This window comes from Lissotriton helveticus, chromosome 3_2, assembly GCF_964261635.1.
Source record: "Lissotriton helveticus chromosome 3_2, aLisHel1.1, whole genome shotgun sequence".
NCBI lineage: Eukaryota > Metazoa > Chordata > Amphibia > Caudata > Salamandridae > Lissotriton > Lissotriton helveticus.
The window spans coordinates 98161627-98181275 of NC_136062.1; the positions used below are offsets into that span (position 1 = coordinate 98161627).

The 19649-nt window shown below is 43.2% G+C and overlaps 1 protein-coding gene across 1 annotated transcript in view; it reads right to left on the reverse strand.

The window, feature by feature from the left end:
• WDR72 (WD repeat domain 72) overlaps positions 1-19649 on the reverse strand; it is a 1209089-nt gene that overhangs the window by 467782 nt on the left and 721658 nt on the right. Inside the window, exon 15 of the mRNA XM_078684855.1 lies at positions 7568-8397. Coding sequence (XP_078540981.1) covers positions 7568-8397 — 830 coding nt within the window. The remainder of the gene's footprint in view (positions 1-7567; positions 8398-19649) is intronic.

Genomic DNA, 19649 nt, shown 5'->3' on the forward strand with positions numbered 1-19649 from the left:
AGGAAGATGCGGATTCACATACCTGACCTCTAATGAGGGAGAAACGGTACCAATAGCATACAAATCACATTTGTACACAAAAGCGGAAATGAAATTTAGCTCAACGGAGAAAATTCTAACTGCGATTCAGACTGCGGTAGCAAAAGAAAGAGCCCTAGCACAAGGTAAACGAATAATCATCGTTACACCAGTAACAGCTCTAGAAGCGGTAACAAAGGCAAGCATCCCTAATGCTAAAGCACTACATCCGAGATGGATACAATGGGTTATTTCTCTTGCTGCAACAGACGTGGTCTACGAATTTGATCCTAATTTAAAAACACAAGAATTTCTCCAATATGAATTTGAATGTCCTCTGCCAACCGAAATCCTGCCCCTTGAACACTACGGCTGTATAATATATACAGACGGATCAGCACAACCCGCAGTAGGGGGTAAACAAGCTTACAGTGCTGCGTGCGCGATTGTTAAAGGTCGTTGGCATGAAGGAAAGTTTAGACCACTGGTCACTAAAACACAATCTCTAGGAGATTGTACAGCTCAGCGAGCTGAACTACTGGCTTTTAAGATGGCGCTTGAAAATACTGATCGCGAATTCCCCACACTCATAGTGTGCGATTCGTATTATTGCATTCAGTCTTATAATGAATACTTGCAGAATTGGGTTCTAAATGGTTTCAAAGATGCAAAGGGTGGCACAATCAAGCATAAAACGCTTTGGGAACAAGTAGTTCTTTTACAAAAGGAACTACAAAAGACTCACGTGATACATACACTGAGTCATCAACGTGATGGCGTTCACGTTGCAGGGAATTCATTAGCTGATGAGGCCGCTAAGGCAGCTGTGCAAACGGCTTCCGTAGCTGCCATCACCCGGTCAAAAACAAAAATAGACAGCGACATATTACAAGCTGTCAGTGCTACAGTAAATAACGCGATAAAAACTCTCCCGAAAGGCTTTCCAGTAAAGTACTCATACATAACTGATGGGAATAACGTTCCATTTGCTCGAATCCCTAGAGTGGGGGATAGGGCAATTCCAAACATGGAACATAGGTTAGGACTAATTATAGCGGCACACGAAGGGCTCGCCTCTGCACACGCTGGTGTCTCGGCCACAGTATCATTATTAAAACAGAGATACTGGTGGCCCCAAATGAGAAGACAAACTAGAAACTATGTTCTAGATTGTGAAATATGCCAAAAAATGAAAGTTTCAACGGTAAAAAGACCAGCACAGATGCCCCTTCTGATCTCAGATAAACCATTAGCGTGTGTTTACCTGGACCACTGTGGTCCCTTACAAAGGGATGGCAACTATAAATACATCATGGTCGCAGTGGACTCCTGCACGAGATTCATTTGGATGTGGCCCCAGCGCTCGGCTGACGCCAGAACTGTTATAAAAGATTTGCGAGTCTTTATCGGCAAATACGCAATTGGCATGCTACACTCTGATCAGGGTCCTGCTTTTAGCTCTCGAGCTTATAAGGAGGCCATGACCAGTATGGGCATTGCATTGCGGTATTCTTGTCCCTTCCATCCTGAGGGAAACGGGCTTGTGGAAAGAAAAAACCGAGACATAAAGCAATCTATAACGGCAAAGGTATTAGGTTCGGGTGTTGGGTGGGTCAAACATTTAATAAGTGTCCAACGTAGTCTTAATAATCTGCTAAGAAATTCTCTAAAAGTTTTCAGTCCGTACGAACTATTGTTCGGGACTAGAATGCATATCCAGGACCTCGATAGTCAAACTTCAGTGGTAAAAAGAAAATGCTTTGATATCAAAGATCGTTTGGCTATTTTACAGGACTAAAATGAAACAAGAAAAAACCTGAGCAACATAAAGTTGAAACAACAGCCAACAGCCACTGAAGAGAAACCACCTGTCCCAGCAAGGCCTGTCTGGATTCCAAAGATTGGGGATCTGGTCAGAGAGAAAATCGCGGTGAAGAAGGAATTTGGGCCTTCTTACAGAAAAGCAGTACCTGTCTTAGCTGTCAACGGAACAAGATCAGTTGTACTACCGCTCCTTGCTGGTAAAAAGGAGCACTGAGTTGTATCCATCGACCTGGTTAAACCACAATCATGTGGCCAATAATAAGTAGTAGGCCAAGTGGACTCCCAAGAAGTAGCAGAACACCAAAGTTTGCTACAAATCAAGAGGTTCAAACTGAGAGACTAATCACATTTGATAAACCTACAGTAAATCAACAAGGACTGTGCAACAAAGCCATGGAACTTATGCCTCTTGAAACCCAAATTACAACAATTCGTCAAGAAACACCTGTCTACAACGATGTAGCCACAGACTATGCTAATAAAACAAGGAAAAATCCAGAAGCAATTCCAATAATTGACAGAACTGCGTCAGGCTACTTCATCAACTTCGATGACTTTTCTGAGGATCTGAGCGAACCCGAGGAACAGCCAACGACAACAACAACTTTTAAAGACAAGACTAAAGGACTCTTTCATCAACTAAAAGAAACCTATCTGATTTCTCCATGGATTGAATTTTGGGTGGTGCTAGGTGCACTTTTCCTCCTGCTTTGGCTCATCATGGTGCTATGCTTGGGACACTTCATTGAGGGAAAATATGTTACAATGGACACAGCAAGCCAGAACATCAACCTGGTCCTAAAGCCACACAAGTCTTCACACATCGAGAAAAGAGAACTCCCTTCAGTAAATTTCACAGCCAATTCATTACCCGGTGGGGTAGCATGGGACAGAACAGAGTACGATATATATGGCCCGGTCGAGGTCTTGAAGTATCCTCATCAATTTAAGGTTTCATTAAGTGACTTTGTAAAACCGAGTACATTCTCTGATGATTGGGACTTTGAAAGTATTAATGATATGATGTCAGACTTAGTTATGTCAGCAAAATTTACAGAACATGATTATTTACAGGGTTCATCAAATTATGATCAGATGTACTGCTACAACCACTACGGTAACCATTATTTGCATAAATCTGCTCAGTCTAGAAATGTTTTAAATTATAATCAATGGGAACATTGTGCAACTCCACCAAAAGGTAGTTCAAAAACATTCTATGAGAAATTCCCATACTTCTCAGGGTTTAACACAAGTGAAGCAGAAACATTTTATTTCAAATTGTTAAATAAGACAGGAATGAAAACCATGCTAACAAATACAAAATTAATCTATTCAGAATCATTTTATGAAAAAATGAATACATTTGGTTTTGATTTTTGGAAAAATAACATTGAAACGAAAACAATCTGGGGTACTAAGGACTGGCAAGTCGGAGGTATAGAATCGTTATTCAGAGCCTGCATGTTCCCAGAACAAATTATATTTCTGAATGACACAATTCAACAAACAACCTGTCTTGGCCTAGCCAAAATTAAAGACTTAAACAAACCGTCTATTCCAAAGCCATCACCTGATAGTAATAGCACTACAGATGTTGAGATAGACCTAGCCCATATTTTTAACCAAAACAGAACACATCCTGATTGGAAGAAATGGTTGATCTGGCCCACAGACACAAATAACTGTCAAGATAGATTCCTGAACAAAATACAGGGGTTCAAATTGACCAGGCCAGCCCCTAGATACTCCCAGCAACAACATCCAGGGATTGTAACAACATACAGTGTAGGTAAACTATGCCTTGAATGGCTACATACATCCACACTGGCAGAAATTAAGCAACACTTAACTTTACTTAAAGAAGGTGCTGACTTGCGTGATTTCATTATGGGACCACGCAAACAGCGTCAAAAACGTTTCATAGCGGCCTCTATATATGCAGCTTATAACAAAGTTTGGAAAGAAACTCAAATTAAAACAGCAGAGAAAATACGGGAAATTGACCGTATTAATTTGGAAAAATCACTTTCTGTTGTGGACAATGGGTTAATGACTCTGTCTTCCAGAATATATTCACTGGACAGGATTGTATCATCTGCAATCGATATAATAGAACAGGACATGCTAATGTTACAACATGGTCAGTCCCAATTACGTTCTATTGTACAGCTTGGCTGGACGTTACAAAATCAGCGTTCAGGCTACGTGCCCTGGCGTTTAATCAACACAACGTCACTGTTCTCTATCTTTAACCTTACTGATATACAAATCAGCTTGGCACAAAAGGGAGCAGAATATACAATTCTGAGCATTGAAAAACTTGAGAGATTACCATTGACAATGTCAGACCGACCTGTCATTGAATGGATAATACACGGGATAAAACTATTCCGATAACAACTTTCCAATTTTGATACTGCCAACAGTATATACAGGCAGGGCAGTATGAAAGGTTGGGTAAAGGATACATCAAGTCATCATGGAAATTACCTTACACTCACACATGTTATAGTGAAAAAGGACAGAATGTATTTCTTAGTGGTGAAAATTGCGAAAAATCACTCAGTGGTACACTTCTGTGTCAGGGTATAAATCTACATGGGGCCTGTGAGGGGACTTCAAATAACCTTTCATGTCACCAGCTTGGCACACCTACAACTCGAATAGAGCCATTCTTTAGACGGCTTTCAAACGGGAGCTACATTCTAATAGTGGACCACAGATGTTGTGGCCTGGTGCCAGGAAAAGCTTATCTCGTAAGCGTAACGTCCAGGGTCACTTGCTGTGAGCAAGTATTGTATCCCAACGACACTCCAGACAGGGAGGGAAAAATTTGGCCCAGTTTGAAAATCTCTTCTATTCGAATTGATACTTTAAGCAGAATGAAGTCTGTTCTTCTACAGACGCCAGTGCACTTGACGTCATCAAAAGAAACGTATGATCTCCAAGTTGCAAGGACAACAGCAGAGATACATAACCTTTTATCAACAAATTGCCCCCTACACTTCGCAGAAATGCTAAATGAAATCTTAAACATTTCTGATACGAATGGTATCGCGAGTGTATTTAAGACAATTTTTTTCCAGACTGTTGACACCTTTCAAAGCAGTCCTGGGCATCTTTCATAATTTTGTCCATTCACTCTTTGGCGGCCTTCCACTCCTGTTGGGACTCGTAGCAGGCATTTTATTTTTGATACTGCTGCTTCGTTATGGCAAGCCACGTCACAGACAAAACTCCAGCAACAATGGAAGAAACGATCCTAGCTATACGCTATCGGGACCGCATAACTAAAGTCCTTGGATTAGCCCGGCTAAGAGATCTGAATATGACCTGGTTTCTTTCATTCAGACCCATCTGGCAGAACTGTATCTTACCTGTGCTAAGATGTATGCTGTGCGGAGAAGAATGCGTGTTAGACGTCTGTTTTACACTACAATCAGAAGTACCATTTGATACAGATACTTTGCTACGCCCAGTAAAGGCTCATGCATCGTGTTGTCCCCAGCGGTTACCCATCCTGATGATGGCATTCGTTGAGACTTCACCACTGCGATTGAAGGGTAGTGAAGTGCAAGATGAGAGCAGCATCAACCAGGTACGACCTTCTGTGAGCACTGCTGATACTGTCATCGATGATAGCAATCATTCTCACGACTGCACAGTTGCGGCATTTTCCAACTTGGTCGAACTTTCACCTGAAGCGGTAAACTGCTTTTTTGAAAATCTGTCTGAAATGATGTTCTCCCCCGAACAGAAAGAATAAACTTTTAAGCAAACGAGCACTCAGCGTTCCCTGAACTCTGAATTTGGCCTTCAGCTTTGAAAAACAAAAGCTTCTGAAAATATTTGGAACTGTTTTGACTTCTTCCCTTGAAAAACAAAACTATTTTTTCCCCCGATTCCAAAATATTTACTTTTTTTGGGCACTCATCTGCTTAAAGTAGAACTATTCTTAGAGAACAGAGCTTCTATTTTTAGGAATTCTAGGGACAATATATTACCTCAGCCTCTAGCATATTTACAAGAAACTGTATTTATATGTGATGGAATGGTCTCGCACTTTTCTTTTCTGTATTAAGAGCCATTTCATGTGTAATTTTCGCAAATCATTCATGCTTATATATATATGTGAATCCCTTTTAATGAATGATTATACTGCTTGAAAGCATACAGTACCTATACTCATTTTCGTGTATTTCGCATATACCATTTCAGATGCAAAATAATGTATTTTGGGGTGGATCAGTATACACATGCACCGTTAGATATGTTTATTATTGCTTAGTTTAGTAATTATGGACATGAATTCGTGGAGTGGGTGTAGTGTGTTTTATCTAGGTACCTGAATCAATATCCTATTCTTTGCCCTTGTCCGGTTATAAATCAATAATATCCCTGCAACGGCATAGAAACCCTTTTTCATAATTCAGTCATAGCGCATGCTGTCACATTAAGCAAGCCTATTCCTCCAGCCCCCTAGAAAGCACACCGAGTTTTTAAACAAATCCAAGCCTCCAGCAACCTGGGAAATCCCCGCTGCTTTGTTTTGATTTTGTCCGAGAACTCCTGTAAAGCACTGTAAGAACAACCAGTTCTTAGTGACATCTTTATTGACGTCTTATGTCCAGCCTTACGTCAAACCCGGCACCTTTCAGGTATAAATATACCAACGTTGCCTTAAGCAAAGACACGGTGGTGATGAATCTGGAGCAGCTACTACTTGCCCGAGAGCCCAGGTGATGCGAGAGCCCACGGACGCTGCCCCTCCCTTTTGACGCGCTGAGAAAGACGCTGTCTTTTCTCCTGCAGAGAAATCCAGTCTCCGGCGTTTCCAGCCTACCTTTGCGGGTGACTGGGATACCGAGTCCTGAGAGAGAGATACCAGCCCTCCTGCCTTCTAATACCCAGGTACTGAACTGACTAAACCCTTACAGAGAATTCTTGAGTCAGATTCTTGGCAAAACCAATTTAACTTAAACTGCTACTTATTTACTCCTTCCCACGTATTAGGCTTAGGACAGGTACAACGGGGTAGGCGTAGTTAGAAGCACCAGTTGAGTACTATTAGTCAATGTTTATATGTATGTATCTATTTTATCCATTTTAAAGTATCATATGGCTAAGAAACCATATCAATGCTTTTACAGTATTATTTCATAATCCTGCTTTTACTGTATGCACTTTACTTAACTATAAGTATTGCAATTGTAGCAATTCATTTCTCTTGTATGAGGAAAGAGACTGCTCAATAAATAACACCTTTTATTGAAAACGCCCGTCTCTCTTTTTCTCTGCAATCTGGTGAAACTAAGTACGCACCTTTGACTGAGTGAAATAGCTGTCTTTTGTTTTCACACGACTCTAGAGATATACTCTTATTCAGGGAGAGCAAAGTTGTCATGTTTTATGGTTGTCAGAAACTAAATCCCTTCTTGTCTATCCAGGGAGGTTAAACTCCTCCTCGCTTATTCGAGAAAGTTTCTAGTGAACTCTGAGCTAGCTGGCAAAAAACTTAAGTCTAATATAGTCAGTAGAGACCTAGTTAACCTCAGTCCTACGTCTACACTACTGAAGATATTATTTCAATGCGCAGAGCCTATTGGGACTATAGGAACTACACTACACAGCATCATCTTGACCAGGTATGAAAAGAGAGTTTATCTTAAAAAGATTGCAGTTATTTTGCACACTTTAGAAACAGACTACAAGAAAAACTAACCTTCTAGCCTTGTCAGCCATTTTGGAATCCGAATGCATCTTCAGTGTTCTGTTAACCAGCAAGATCCTGCTCAGCATGTAGAAAAGGGTTTGCTGCCCATACTTCGCATTGCCATTGTTCTCCTCTGGTGCTGCTTTCATTTCCGGTTGTGATTGGACAGTGCTTAGATATTTGCTAGACATATCAACCACTTTTTGTGAAAATAAGTTATCTGTAGAACGTCCTGCTGCCCCTGGTGAACTGTCGTGCTTCCACCCCGGGAGCATCAGGGATACATGGTTCTCATTCGATACAAGGCCGTAGGAGACCGGATACTGAAGCCGTAGAAGTTCTAGGTACTGAACACTGAGATTGTCCAGTTCACAATCCACACCCCAGGGGAGGAAGCAGGACAGGAGTATTCTTGCTATATCCGTGATCACGTTGATATCAACATTTCCTTCCGGAGAACACTTGTGTTTTTTTGAGCTTTTCATTTTCTTGTGCCTTTTGATGCCAGCAATGTCATCACCAAGCCGAGCTGCAGTATTCTCCTTGACAGAGGCATTCATAGAGGTTTGTTTGGTCTGCCCTTCTGCTTGGTACAGAGAACCTGCCGTTTTGTTTCTTTTCAAGGTTAGTGTACGTTTTTCCACGGAACTTTTGAAAGGTTTGAGTGTTTCACAGCTATGGAAGGAGTTTACTCCCTTCAATCCGCAGGTTTGTGAGGAAAGTAAGAGTTCCACGATTTTTTCTATATCAAACAAAACCACATGAAAACCAATTTTGTTCCATTTCACATCTATTGGTAAAAACGTGAAAGGGTTATGTACGCTTTTCGTAGCCGCCATCTAAAATAAAACAAACAAAAGATAATCAGTGATTTAACAGAAAAAATATTTGGCTTCCAATAAAATACATTTTTCATTGCAATATCTTCACATTTTACCATTAAGTGTACAAGGCCTACAATTTTACAGTTTAATAATTTTAAAATATATACTATATATAATTAAGAGGATGGAAAGAACTAATTATATACAAATGTCTTGTCATGTCAACCTCTCCCAACACCAAAAAAATATTTAATGTTTCATCAAGATAAAAAGTTATCAAAGTTTAATGCGATATAATCAGTGAAATGCTAATTTAGAATATATTGCCTTTCATGGCTGTTGATTCTAGAAGACTTGCATCAGGTATCACATAAAAGTGTTCAAAACCTAAAGGAAAGCAATAATCCCAAAGCGAGTTTGTAATTCTTAGAAAGTGGAATAGTATTTGCGGAGGACATTGGTCCTCTACAACCAATAACGACACAAACATGTTAGGTTAACCACAAAGTTCACTGAATAAATATGGGCTCAACTCCCTGCAAGCTATAGCCCAGTAGCAAAACAATTAAAACACAAAACACAACAACATTTTAATAGGAACAAATAACAGAATCAATATTCTAATCCATTCAAGCAAGCCACTGATCGGATTTTTAAAAATAGCTAAGTTAAAAAGAGATAAGAAGCAACATACCATCTGCCCACGGGTAAGTGCAAAAGTAGGCTGCACATGATGCACCAGAGCTGACTAAGCCTAGTAGAACCACCTGATGAAATATTTTTAACTTTGCAATTAGTCTATTGTAAGCAGGTATACATCTTACAGTGGATCAAGATTCGTGGCTGTATCTGACAAGCTCCTCTAAAGTTCGGAAATGCATTAGATGAGGTCCCACTGAAACCATTGGTTTTGGCAGGAAAAGCTCAGAATGGGAAAATAAAAATGTTGCTTCTGCCAAAGTCTGCTTATTGACCGATACCTGAAGTGCTTTCGCTTGTTCAACATTTATACATTTGGGTATCTTTTTTGGTTCTCAAAAATCCCCAATGGGAAAAGCTGAGAAGCTGCAGCAGGGCAGGATGCACCCTAGCCAGATATCATATCTGTAAGGGTCAGCTGATAGGAATGCCTTGTTCGGATTGCCTTGGTGCGTAATCCTGCTTCTACGGAGGTTGACAAATGTCATGCCTAACTTGTTCTTCTACCTAGAGGTCACCCCTAAGGCTCCCAGGACCTCAGTGAGAGTCTTGGGAGACCAGAACATCACAGTTCAGTCAGGGTGCACTTGCCACAGCCCAACTGGCTATTCCTATTAAAGGTCTCTTGCAGCTTGTTATGTCACTGTAACTACACAGGAGGACAGACAAATGACCCGTGGAATCCACTCCTCATTCGTGGGGCAAGTGGGTGCAGGTCCAGCACTTAAGTTCTCCGCACACATCAGGGACAGCAGTTTCTTCCTTTTCTGTTCATCCACAGGTCCAAATGTGTTCTGGGAAGCTCAGAGTGAGGTGCTACATTTGTGCAGTGTACTAAACAGTGGTGGGATGAACTCCTCAACACTCGCTAAACAATGGGTTAAATGTTCCCAAGAGCAAACCATTGCCCTTTTACAGCACATCTTGTTTGCCTTACTGCAAACTACCACCAGTGCACCATTCTCAGACTCAATAAATTAAGATTCCAGAGGCTTTCTCTCCCTGGCAGTAGTAGGTGATCCAACCATGAGTGAGGCCATTGCACTGAGCATTCTCCTCCTCCCTATCCACATCAAACTGGATCTGGAAACAACTGTCCTCCCCTTGTGAGTATAGTCAGGGTGGCTAAAGTGTACCCTAAAATGAAAATGGCATGTCTCATTTTACACTAAATTATGAATGGGCAGGCCTCCAATGTACCCCTTTCAAGTTATTGAAGTTCATGTACCCTCCTGAACGGTACTTCCTGAGATAAACTGGGAAGCAAACCTCACACCTAGACCATCATGCCAAAAGACTGAAGTCATTGCCTCTGCTATGTTTTCACCCCTTCCCAAGCATGAAGCACTTGGCAAGTAGGACAACTGCAGAAAAACTAATGCTAACTCAGGGAGAAAAAGTTAAACTTTTTAAAAGTCATGTTTCCTGTGTATTGATCAAAAATCCAACTTTACAATTAAATTGGAGTGTATGTAAAAGCAGTTGTGTGGACTCTGCTGCTGTTTTGGACTGACAAAACTAGCACTTTAATTGTACTTTATAGCATTTCCTCATAGAAAAAGCAACAGAACCTATGCAGTGAAAATAGATTTTGTGGGATAGCCACTGTAAAAACATGTCAACCTTCAGGGTCAGAGCTATACAGCGGGTGCTGGATAGCAGTCCCCAGTGTTCAAATAATAAAAAAAAAAAACAACAGCATCAGTCTACAAAACACTATTGGCAGTGTTATCGTCAGCTCCAGGTCTGTGTTATACTGTAAAGCCAGTTCCCTGTATGGAAATCTACGACCTCAACTGTTTTGGATTTTCCCTCATATTTGCTTTGGAGTATGTGGTTAGCTTGAACCCTAAAGTGAGTCCCACATTAGTAAGGTCTCGATTCTTCAGGGACAAAACCACAGCAAAAAACTCCTTCTCAATAGCTCTCTAGAAAGGATGCACCTACTGATAAAGAGTACTGGTTGGTCCTGACCCTCATCATTTAGCTGTGACAGTGCTGCCCCTAGGCCATGATGAGAATCATCTGTCTGAATAACAAACTCCTACTGAATTAAGGTGCGTAGAGGAGTGGAGCAGTGCACAAGTCCTCCTTCAGGGCGCCAACCAGTGGTGGTTCCTCATCAATGGCAGAGAAGCATCGCATCCCCTCCTCTAAACAGCGGCCTTAAAATGTGACAAATAAAACTATAATAAAATGTGTTTAATATAATTTTAGTTTTCCTTTCCTGCTGCATCTCATTGGGGTGGTAATGGTGTTGGGGCAGTCACAAGAGGCGTTGTGGCACTGCACTCAGTGTGCATGATGGTGGCTAGCTGTCTGAGGACAGCCTAACCATCATGTGCACTGACATCTCCCCAACCTGAGATGAGCTGCATTGCCAGGTGTGGAGTATAGCAGTCGTAGGCTCCCAGTCCCTTTTGAAGCAGAAAACAAGCCCACTCAGGCCAATCCCAGCGCTTCTCTCATACAAGGGTAGTCTGGGAGCCTTAGCAGAAAGGAGAAGAGAGGCGATCGGCTAGGAGAAGGTTCATTTATTTAATTATTTCTTTATCTTGGATGTCCTTCTATCCCCCAACTTCACACCCCTCCACCATCCGCCACTCTGCCATGATAGCAGCCGCTACTGGTGCCAAAGGCTTTCTGATACTCCTCTGTCCAGACTACTTTAGTGGTCTGCTTCCTGGTTGTGAGCTCTGTCAGAGGGTATAAAATAGTGCTATACTTCTTAACAAACCTCCTGTAATGCCAGTCAGACTCAGGAAGGATATTACCTGAGTCTGAGTCATTGGGGGCCATGATGGTCTGTATCTTGGGCTGAAGAGGCTATACATATAACCCGCTTCTCCAACTTGGTGGTCCAGGTACACTCCAGAACTCTTCCCTACCTGGCACTCGCTGGCTATCAAAGTCAGGCCTGTTTGCAACAGGGCCTACTATAATCATCACATATATTGTCTCTTTTCGGAATCCCCTTTTACAATATGTGTTAAATGATCTAGAATTGATTAAATAAATGCCATAATTTCCATGTAAGGGCTTCCATTAGATGAAAGGGAGCATGTTTGCTGATTATTTTAAGAATACGTTTGTATTTAGTGGCCACTGCCCCTATCTGTGGTTTCATGGAGAGGTTGCTATCCACAAAGATTTCAAGACTGTTTGCAGATGTTCTAGGTACAGGTGCAGTGCTCATTTCTAGGCACTAGCATAATTTGTTCCAGAGATTCACTCTATTATTTAAGAATAGTATCTCTGTATATTTAATTTCAGTTGGTTAGTAAACACCCAGTCCCAGATAAAATTCATAATCTTCTGGAACTATTGTTGTGTGGCACTTATCGCATCTGAACAGAGGAATCTCTTGTAGCTAACTCCTTTATTAGTGGTCTAGCACACAGCTTGAAGAGGTTTGGAAACAGAGAGGACCCCTGAGGGACCCCACATTTTACCTGAACTGCTGTTGCTAGGAAAAAAGATAGCTGAGCTGCTTCAGCTCACTATTCCAAGAACGAATGTACCCAGATCAATAGAGATTCCTGAAGCCTAGTGGCCTCCACACATCTGATCAAAATATCATGGTCTACCATGTCAAAGGCAGAACACACATATAATAGTACTAATACAGAGGTTACTGCTCAGTTGACATCCCATCTTAGATCATCAAAAACCTAAGTATCACAGATCTCCTATTGCACGCTGCTCAGAAGCCCACCTGTAGAGGATCAAGACAATCAGATTGATTTCAGATTTCATGAGCTACCTTCAGTTGGGCAAGGGAGCCATGATATTGGCCAGTAATATATAAGTACTGTTGGATCATAAACTTGATTATTTATCAATGGATGTTTTAAATCATTTTGGGACTGTACACTGTATCAAGGACTTATTCAGCAGATCCAACAGGGGACCTTTCCTTGAAGATATCGTTATTTTTAAAATTGCTGAACGGCAGGGATCTAATGGTGAACCAGATATGACTTTATGCATCAAATTTTGTAACTGATCCTCATTTATAAGGTAAAATGAGGGTCAGCAGGATTTTATATCAAGGTCTGATTAGAGCCAGTGCTCTCTTTGATTAGTTTATATTAATGTTTTAAAAAAATAAGCAAGGTTTCAGAAATAAAGCAAGTAAAAGGTTAGAAGGGCTCTACTGCTAATTGTTTATTTTCACAATGTTGACCAATGTTCACAGAGAATATATAAACTAAAGCATAGCGTTATGAGATAGGAAGTTCTTACCAGGGATTCAAGACTGAGGGCATACTGAACCTTTCCTTGCTGAAGGCTACAGGGAAGGCACAGCCAGCCTTCACTCAGCTTATTTGCTGACTTGCAGACACAGATGCAGCTGCAGTTTCTTTGCTGAACATTGGTTCCATTGCTTAGAAAAGATATGCGAGGTGAACCATTTATGAAACCCTAAGTAGTCCCCTTCCTGGTGCTAAGGTTAGTTTAGTTATCCAAAAGAATGGAGGGGTTATGGCCCCCTGTGGTCCCATTTTTCACTCCCCACAGGCGGCGCCAGGAATAATCGATCTTAATACCAGAAATCATGGAGAACCCAACGTGAGATGACCTAGCAACTGCGTGCCCCCTTGGTAGAGGAAGCGCAGATGGCTGAAACATCGAACTTTGACCTTGCTGCCACCCAAAAGCTCACTGGCCACTTGACATAGTTCCAGATTAATTGGAATGATCCCCACTAACAAGGGTTGATTTTTCCACTGCAGGGTGCCCCTTATGCTACTATGGAGTCACGTGGTTGCAGCCGTGGAGGTCCTATGTTCTCTGGACTGGTGGCGACTACACCAGTCCACCTCCAGGGCCTCCCACCCACAATGATTCTTTCTGAGTTGAATGTTATATTACTGAACACACCACCTTGGCTGACTGTAATTAATGTCTCTACTATATATGCACTGTAAGGAAGAACATAATTCTTAAGAGGTGTGAACTCTGCGATTGGACTAGCCCCCCCTGAGTTACTTTTTCGTTGAGTCCCACTTTCTTCTTTTTCTTTCCAAATTGAGCATGTTTTGGACCAGGGTGACAGATGCTTCATGGAGAGAATTATGGGGTGGGGACATGTATGAGGTGTGGAGGGTTTGGGAGGAGGGATATTGATGTTTAGTGAAATGAATTATTTTGTTACTATTTTTTTTCCCCTCAGGTTTTGGTTTAACAAGCTTTACATCATTGTGTTGACAATGTACAGATCTTCGAGTGAGGGCCCTGCTATGGGGTAACTCTAACCCCTGATGATCATGACTCACCAGTATACCTGTCCACAACTTTCTCACATAATGACAGTTCTTTCCTGGAATGCTAACAGCCTCTTAAACTGTATCAAACAATCGTCCGTCTTGCGCTTTATAGAAAGATGCAAGCTGACTGTAGTACTAATGCAAGAAAACTATCTGATGGGAACTGACTGCCCCCTTCTTGGCCAATTTGGATATAGGCTGTAGAGGGATAGCTCTCCCCCTTCACAGATCCCTTCCACTGACAGTAACTAAGGTATATAACCGATAGGCAGGGGAGATACTTTGGATTGAGGGCCACATGGCTGCTAGACAATAAATTTTAATCTCCTGTAATGCCCCTCTACAATTGCTACAGCCTACCTTTCAAAGGGCTGCGCTCCTTGCTTACGGCTCTGCCCCCACCTGTTGTGACTGGCATCCCTAGACACAAGCTTACACTCACCGTTCAGCAGCCCATAACAACGAAGCATAGATTGTGCACCTACTGTGCCTACCGTCAAAAGATCTCCTTGCACTGCACTCTACCCAATTTCTCCTGTGTGGTACATCAGACCATGCACCACTCCTAGTGGAACTGGACACTCAGTCCACGATGCTGAGGCCCGTATGGCAATTGAATGTATGCTACTTGAGGGCCCCTAATTGTGCCACCTTCATAGCAGACAAACTGCAAAACTACTTCCAGACAAATGAAGGCCCAGTGTCATCAAAAGTGACACTCTGGCTGCCCTGCAATTCCTTCAAAGGAGGACAGCTCAAAAGCTACTTCCGGAAACAAGAAGTGGTGCAGCAACAGGTGACAGACCTAGTAGCTCAAATATGAAACCTAGGATGTCGGGCCTGGCAGCCTGACTCACGGGAGGCACAGCATCTACTAGACATTGCATGCACTGAACTCTGGCAGGTCTCGTTTGAGGTAGCAAAGCAGTGCTCGAGGGCCTCCACTCAAAGAGGCTACGAGTTGGGGGACAAATCAGGAAAAATACTATAACGGTTGGCATCTCAAGGCATCTCCTCTAGAGTTGTACCAGCTATTCAAGATCAAGCAGGTGGTCTTAGGGAGGAATTACCGACAACGGCCCAAACAGTTGCGCCGTACTACCGGGTCCTATATGTAGGTTGCCTGGCACACCCTCCGCAAATGGGGAACACCATCCTGCAGGATAATCAATTACCCTCAATCCCTCACTCTATGGGCCTGGACCTCGATAATCCCGTGGAGGAAGAGTTGGACTCCGCCATATCTGGGTTCCATTTTGGTAGTATCTCTGGGCATGATGGGTATCCCATCGACTAATGTAAGAAATTACTCTCCATTATCGCACCCAACTTTTTAAACTTTTACACCAATACACACCGGGGTTTCTTTTCTGCCGACTTGGACTGTACAACAATTGTTGTCCTGCCTTCAGACCAGTTTGCCTCCTACCAGCCAATATCTCTGCTCAACATGGACATTAAGATCTTCGCCAAAGTCCTGGTGGCTTGTTTGACGTGCACCCCTACCCAACTCATTCATCCAGATCAATGTGGGTTCATGCCGGGTAGAAGTACACGTCATTGCATCCGATGAGCACAAATGGCCCTCTCTCAAACACAGAAGCTAGAAAGTAAACTAGCCCTCCTTCTAGTAGACTTCACTATAGCCATCGAAACACTCTCCTGGAAATTATTAGAGGCCGTCCAGACACGAGCGAGCCTGGGACCAAGATTACGGATGATGTTCTGCCTCCTCTATCACGGTCTCAGAGCCCAGTTCTGAGTGAACAGCATACTTTCTTCTCCCTTCCCGATCCAATGGGGAAAGCGTCGGGGGTGCCCACTTTCCCCTCTGTTTGCTTTAGCCATCGAGCCATTGGCGCGCCTCATACGCTACGATGCACAGGTTGATGGGTGGGGATGGGGAACAGGGTTCGAGAACCAGGTGGCACTCTATGATGACAATGTTTTGCTGTTCCCCTGGGACCCTCTGAGGTTTGAGTCCTCCCTGCCTGGAGATTATTCAACTCTACGGCGAAGCCTATGGTGTCCATATTAATCCTGCTAAGTTTCTACTAGTAGAAGTGAAGGGGGCACAGAGGACCGTTGCTGGTGCCGTACTATTCTACAGCAACATAACACATTTAAATACCTTGGGGTCCAAGCCTAGCCTGGCTTGGAGACTTATTTTCCAGGGCCTGGTCACTTCTCTTGACTGAGACCTGCACTGCTGGCAGCGGCTGCCACTTAATCCGATGGGGTGAGGTGCGTTCTTTAAGATGATGTGCCTTACCCGGTGTTATTTCCATACCCAGGCAATGGTTCTGCTCCCTGACCTCCAAATTGACCTCCTTTATCTGGGCTGGAAAATGGGACAGAAGTGAGCCTTTGATTGGGAATTGGGGCTCTCTGATATTTATGTATACTACTTGAGCGCTCACTTAGATCCCTTCAATGAATGGTTTACGGGTAAATGGGATAACCCAGCATATCGCCTGGAACTTAGTGCAATGGGATTCGATGGTCTACTCAGCAATCTTTATGGAAACCCCATGCCCAAGGATTTACACTAATGCACCAGAGTGGCGATACACTTCTGGAGGGCGGCGCTGTGCTTTATTCACTTGGACAGCAAACTAACTGAACTCACCTCCCTGTGGCACCACCAGCTCTCTGCTCTAGGGGGTTCCTTCAATGGGACAGAATAGGCATCACATATTTAGGAGATGTTTACAAAGGGTCTACACTGATGTCCTTTCAAGAGCTGCAGGAACAATGCACCCTTGATAATACCGTTTTTTTTGCTTTCTCCAGCTGTGACAAGCTCTGGCTATTCATCTCCCCTCCGGTGAACAAATCATGGAATATATCCCATTGGAAGCAAAGATACTGATGGGGTACATGGGAAAGGAAGTAATAAACCCAAATCTATCGCACATTAATTATTCACTCACTAAATAATTTTGACCCCCTTCCCCAGAAGTGGGTTAGATGGGTGGGAGACTTAGATCACAATGATTGGCGGGAGACTTGTGTGGCCTCTAGGGAACTGGCCATTTCTGCGCGTATGATACAGATAAACTACCTCCATGCAGCCTTCTTAACCATTAGCCATTGTCAACAGCCAACTGCTAACCCAATTCACATAGCGTGGGACCGTCCTGGAATGAAGCCCTTTTGGATTGGGATGGAGATGGGAATTGCTGCGGTCCTGGTCGCCCCAGCAGCTTAACCCCTAGAGTGGCCTTATTGGAGCTAGTGGATGAGCTGGGGGATCCACGCAATGAATGACTGTTAGAAGGCCTGGCATGCCTAGTAGCCAAGCGAGCTGTAGTGCACCTGTGGTAGCAGCAAACAACACCATCATTGTCCGTCAGGCATAACGGGATTGACTGGTATGCACAGCAAGAAAAACCTATATATGAGGCTTGTGGTTTTCCTCCAAAAAGTGTAATGGAAATGGTGGCTTATCATGGTCTATCTGTGTAAGGGGACTGGTTCCTGTTGATCCAAACAACCACATCCTTCCTCTTCTTTCATGAATTGTTGTGAATGGACAATACTCGCTGTATTTACAAGTATAATAAAATTGGTTATAAAAAATTTGGTCAACTGATAAGTCACCCCACTGATAGTATTGCTAGGCATTTAGCAACTATCTACTGACTCAGGAAGAAATCAATGATGTTGGGGTGAAAAGTTGCACATGAAGGCTCATTTTAAGGATCAAAACAGACGGGGTGAAACTATAGACGAGGTAAACCAATTTGACAGTGTATTTTCTCATTAGTAAATGGTTTGGCTGTTTCAGCATCTATGCAAACGGCTACCTTCTGTTCCATCTGGGCGAGTTGTTTCAGTGAAAATGTTTAGCAACTTTAATGTAGTTGTAAATTAGAACAGTAGTGAGTATTTCTGAGATGGAGATTGGGAAGTGTTTAGGGATAGATTTTTTAAGGCATATAGCAGAAGCAAAACATTGTGACTGAAATGAATCATCTGTCCCCTAGGACATGAGAAAGGTATAATGAGTATAGTGAACAATTGGGCAGGGATATCATTTACAGCAAGTACCTAGGATCCTATACTGCCTATATTGCTGTCTGTCCGGCTTGCCCATTACGTTGACAGTTGGTGCTCCAAAATGCGACACGATAAGCATTAGTGCGTCGCAACCCGATAGTAGCACGATAATGCGCAGTCCTCTCGTAATTGGGACAACCACGCTTCAGTTAAGGTGATAGTCAATTGGCGACGAGGGTATCACAGTTGGCATCTAAAGTAGCTCACAACTTCGTGGTGAAATTTTACCTCCCGACTCTAGCCGCAGTCTTCATTTGTCATTCACCAGCAGGCTTAGTACGTGTTCACATCCTGTTTTGCAACAAGTATTCAACGAGTAGCAGCTCACTTTGCGACTTCTATGCAGGTTTCATGTGGTCAATCCAAGCAGCAGTAGCAGTAGTACTGCCGCCCATAATCTCCATCGTGGCACCAGGGCAGCGGCGCTCCAGTGCGACAATGAACAGAATCCCAGAGTTTACAGGCAGCAGCAGGTCCGCGTCAGCGTCACTACCGTCTTTAGTAGATGTAACGCAGAGCCGGCCGCCCCCTGTCCCTCAGGTAGACACTCCGGTTATATTAACAGGGCAACAGTGCGGGCACTCATATTTGCACCCTGTTGTGAATGTGTCCGTGGCAATGATAAACAGGAGCAAATAATGCGCTAGTCCCACAGCCACCATTTTATACCTGGTATTCCGTTCCTTCACGGTCCGTATCGTTGCCGGAGCGCCGATCCGTGCACAAAGCACCCACCACTTTCTTCAGCCCAGAGCAGTATCCGGTTTCCCTGCCTTTGGCTTTGCGTTTTCCCGCTATGACCTCAGCAAATGTTATGGTTTAGACGCTTATTAGGGTACCGCCATTTTGTGATGTACTTGCGCGCCGTATCATCAGTCAACTCGAACCGCTGTCTCAAGTATTCCTCACAACAGCTCTTCACTCCAACAAAGTGCTGGGCACAGTCATGGTAGTTTACTCACTGCACCGGAGCAATGTTGTCGGTGCCAACTACACTGTCCCTCGCTCACCATGCAGCATTTAGTCTGGTGCGAGAGCATCTCACAGCTCCGCCATTTTGCATATGCCTGTCGCGCCTCACCTCCGAGTTTGGTACAATATGTTTCCGCTGCTCCCTTTTTGCGCTGAAACTCCCTCTCGTTTGGGACGACACCCAGGGAATGTCCGCTACTCCTGTTTCCCAGCTACTCGCAAGTTCCGATACCACAGGGCCCATTTATTGTCTGCCGATCAGCG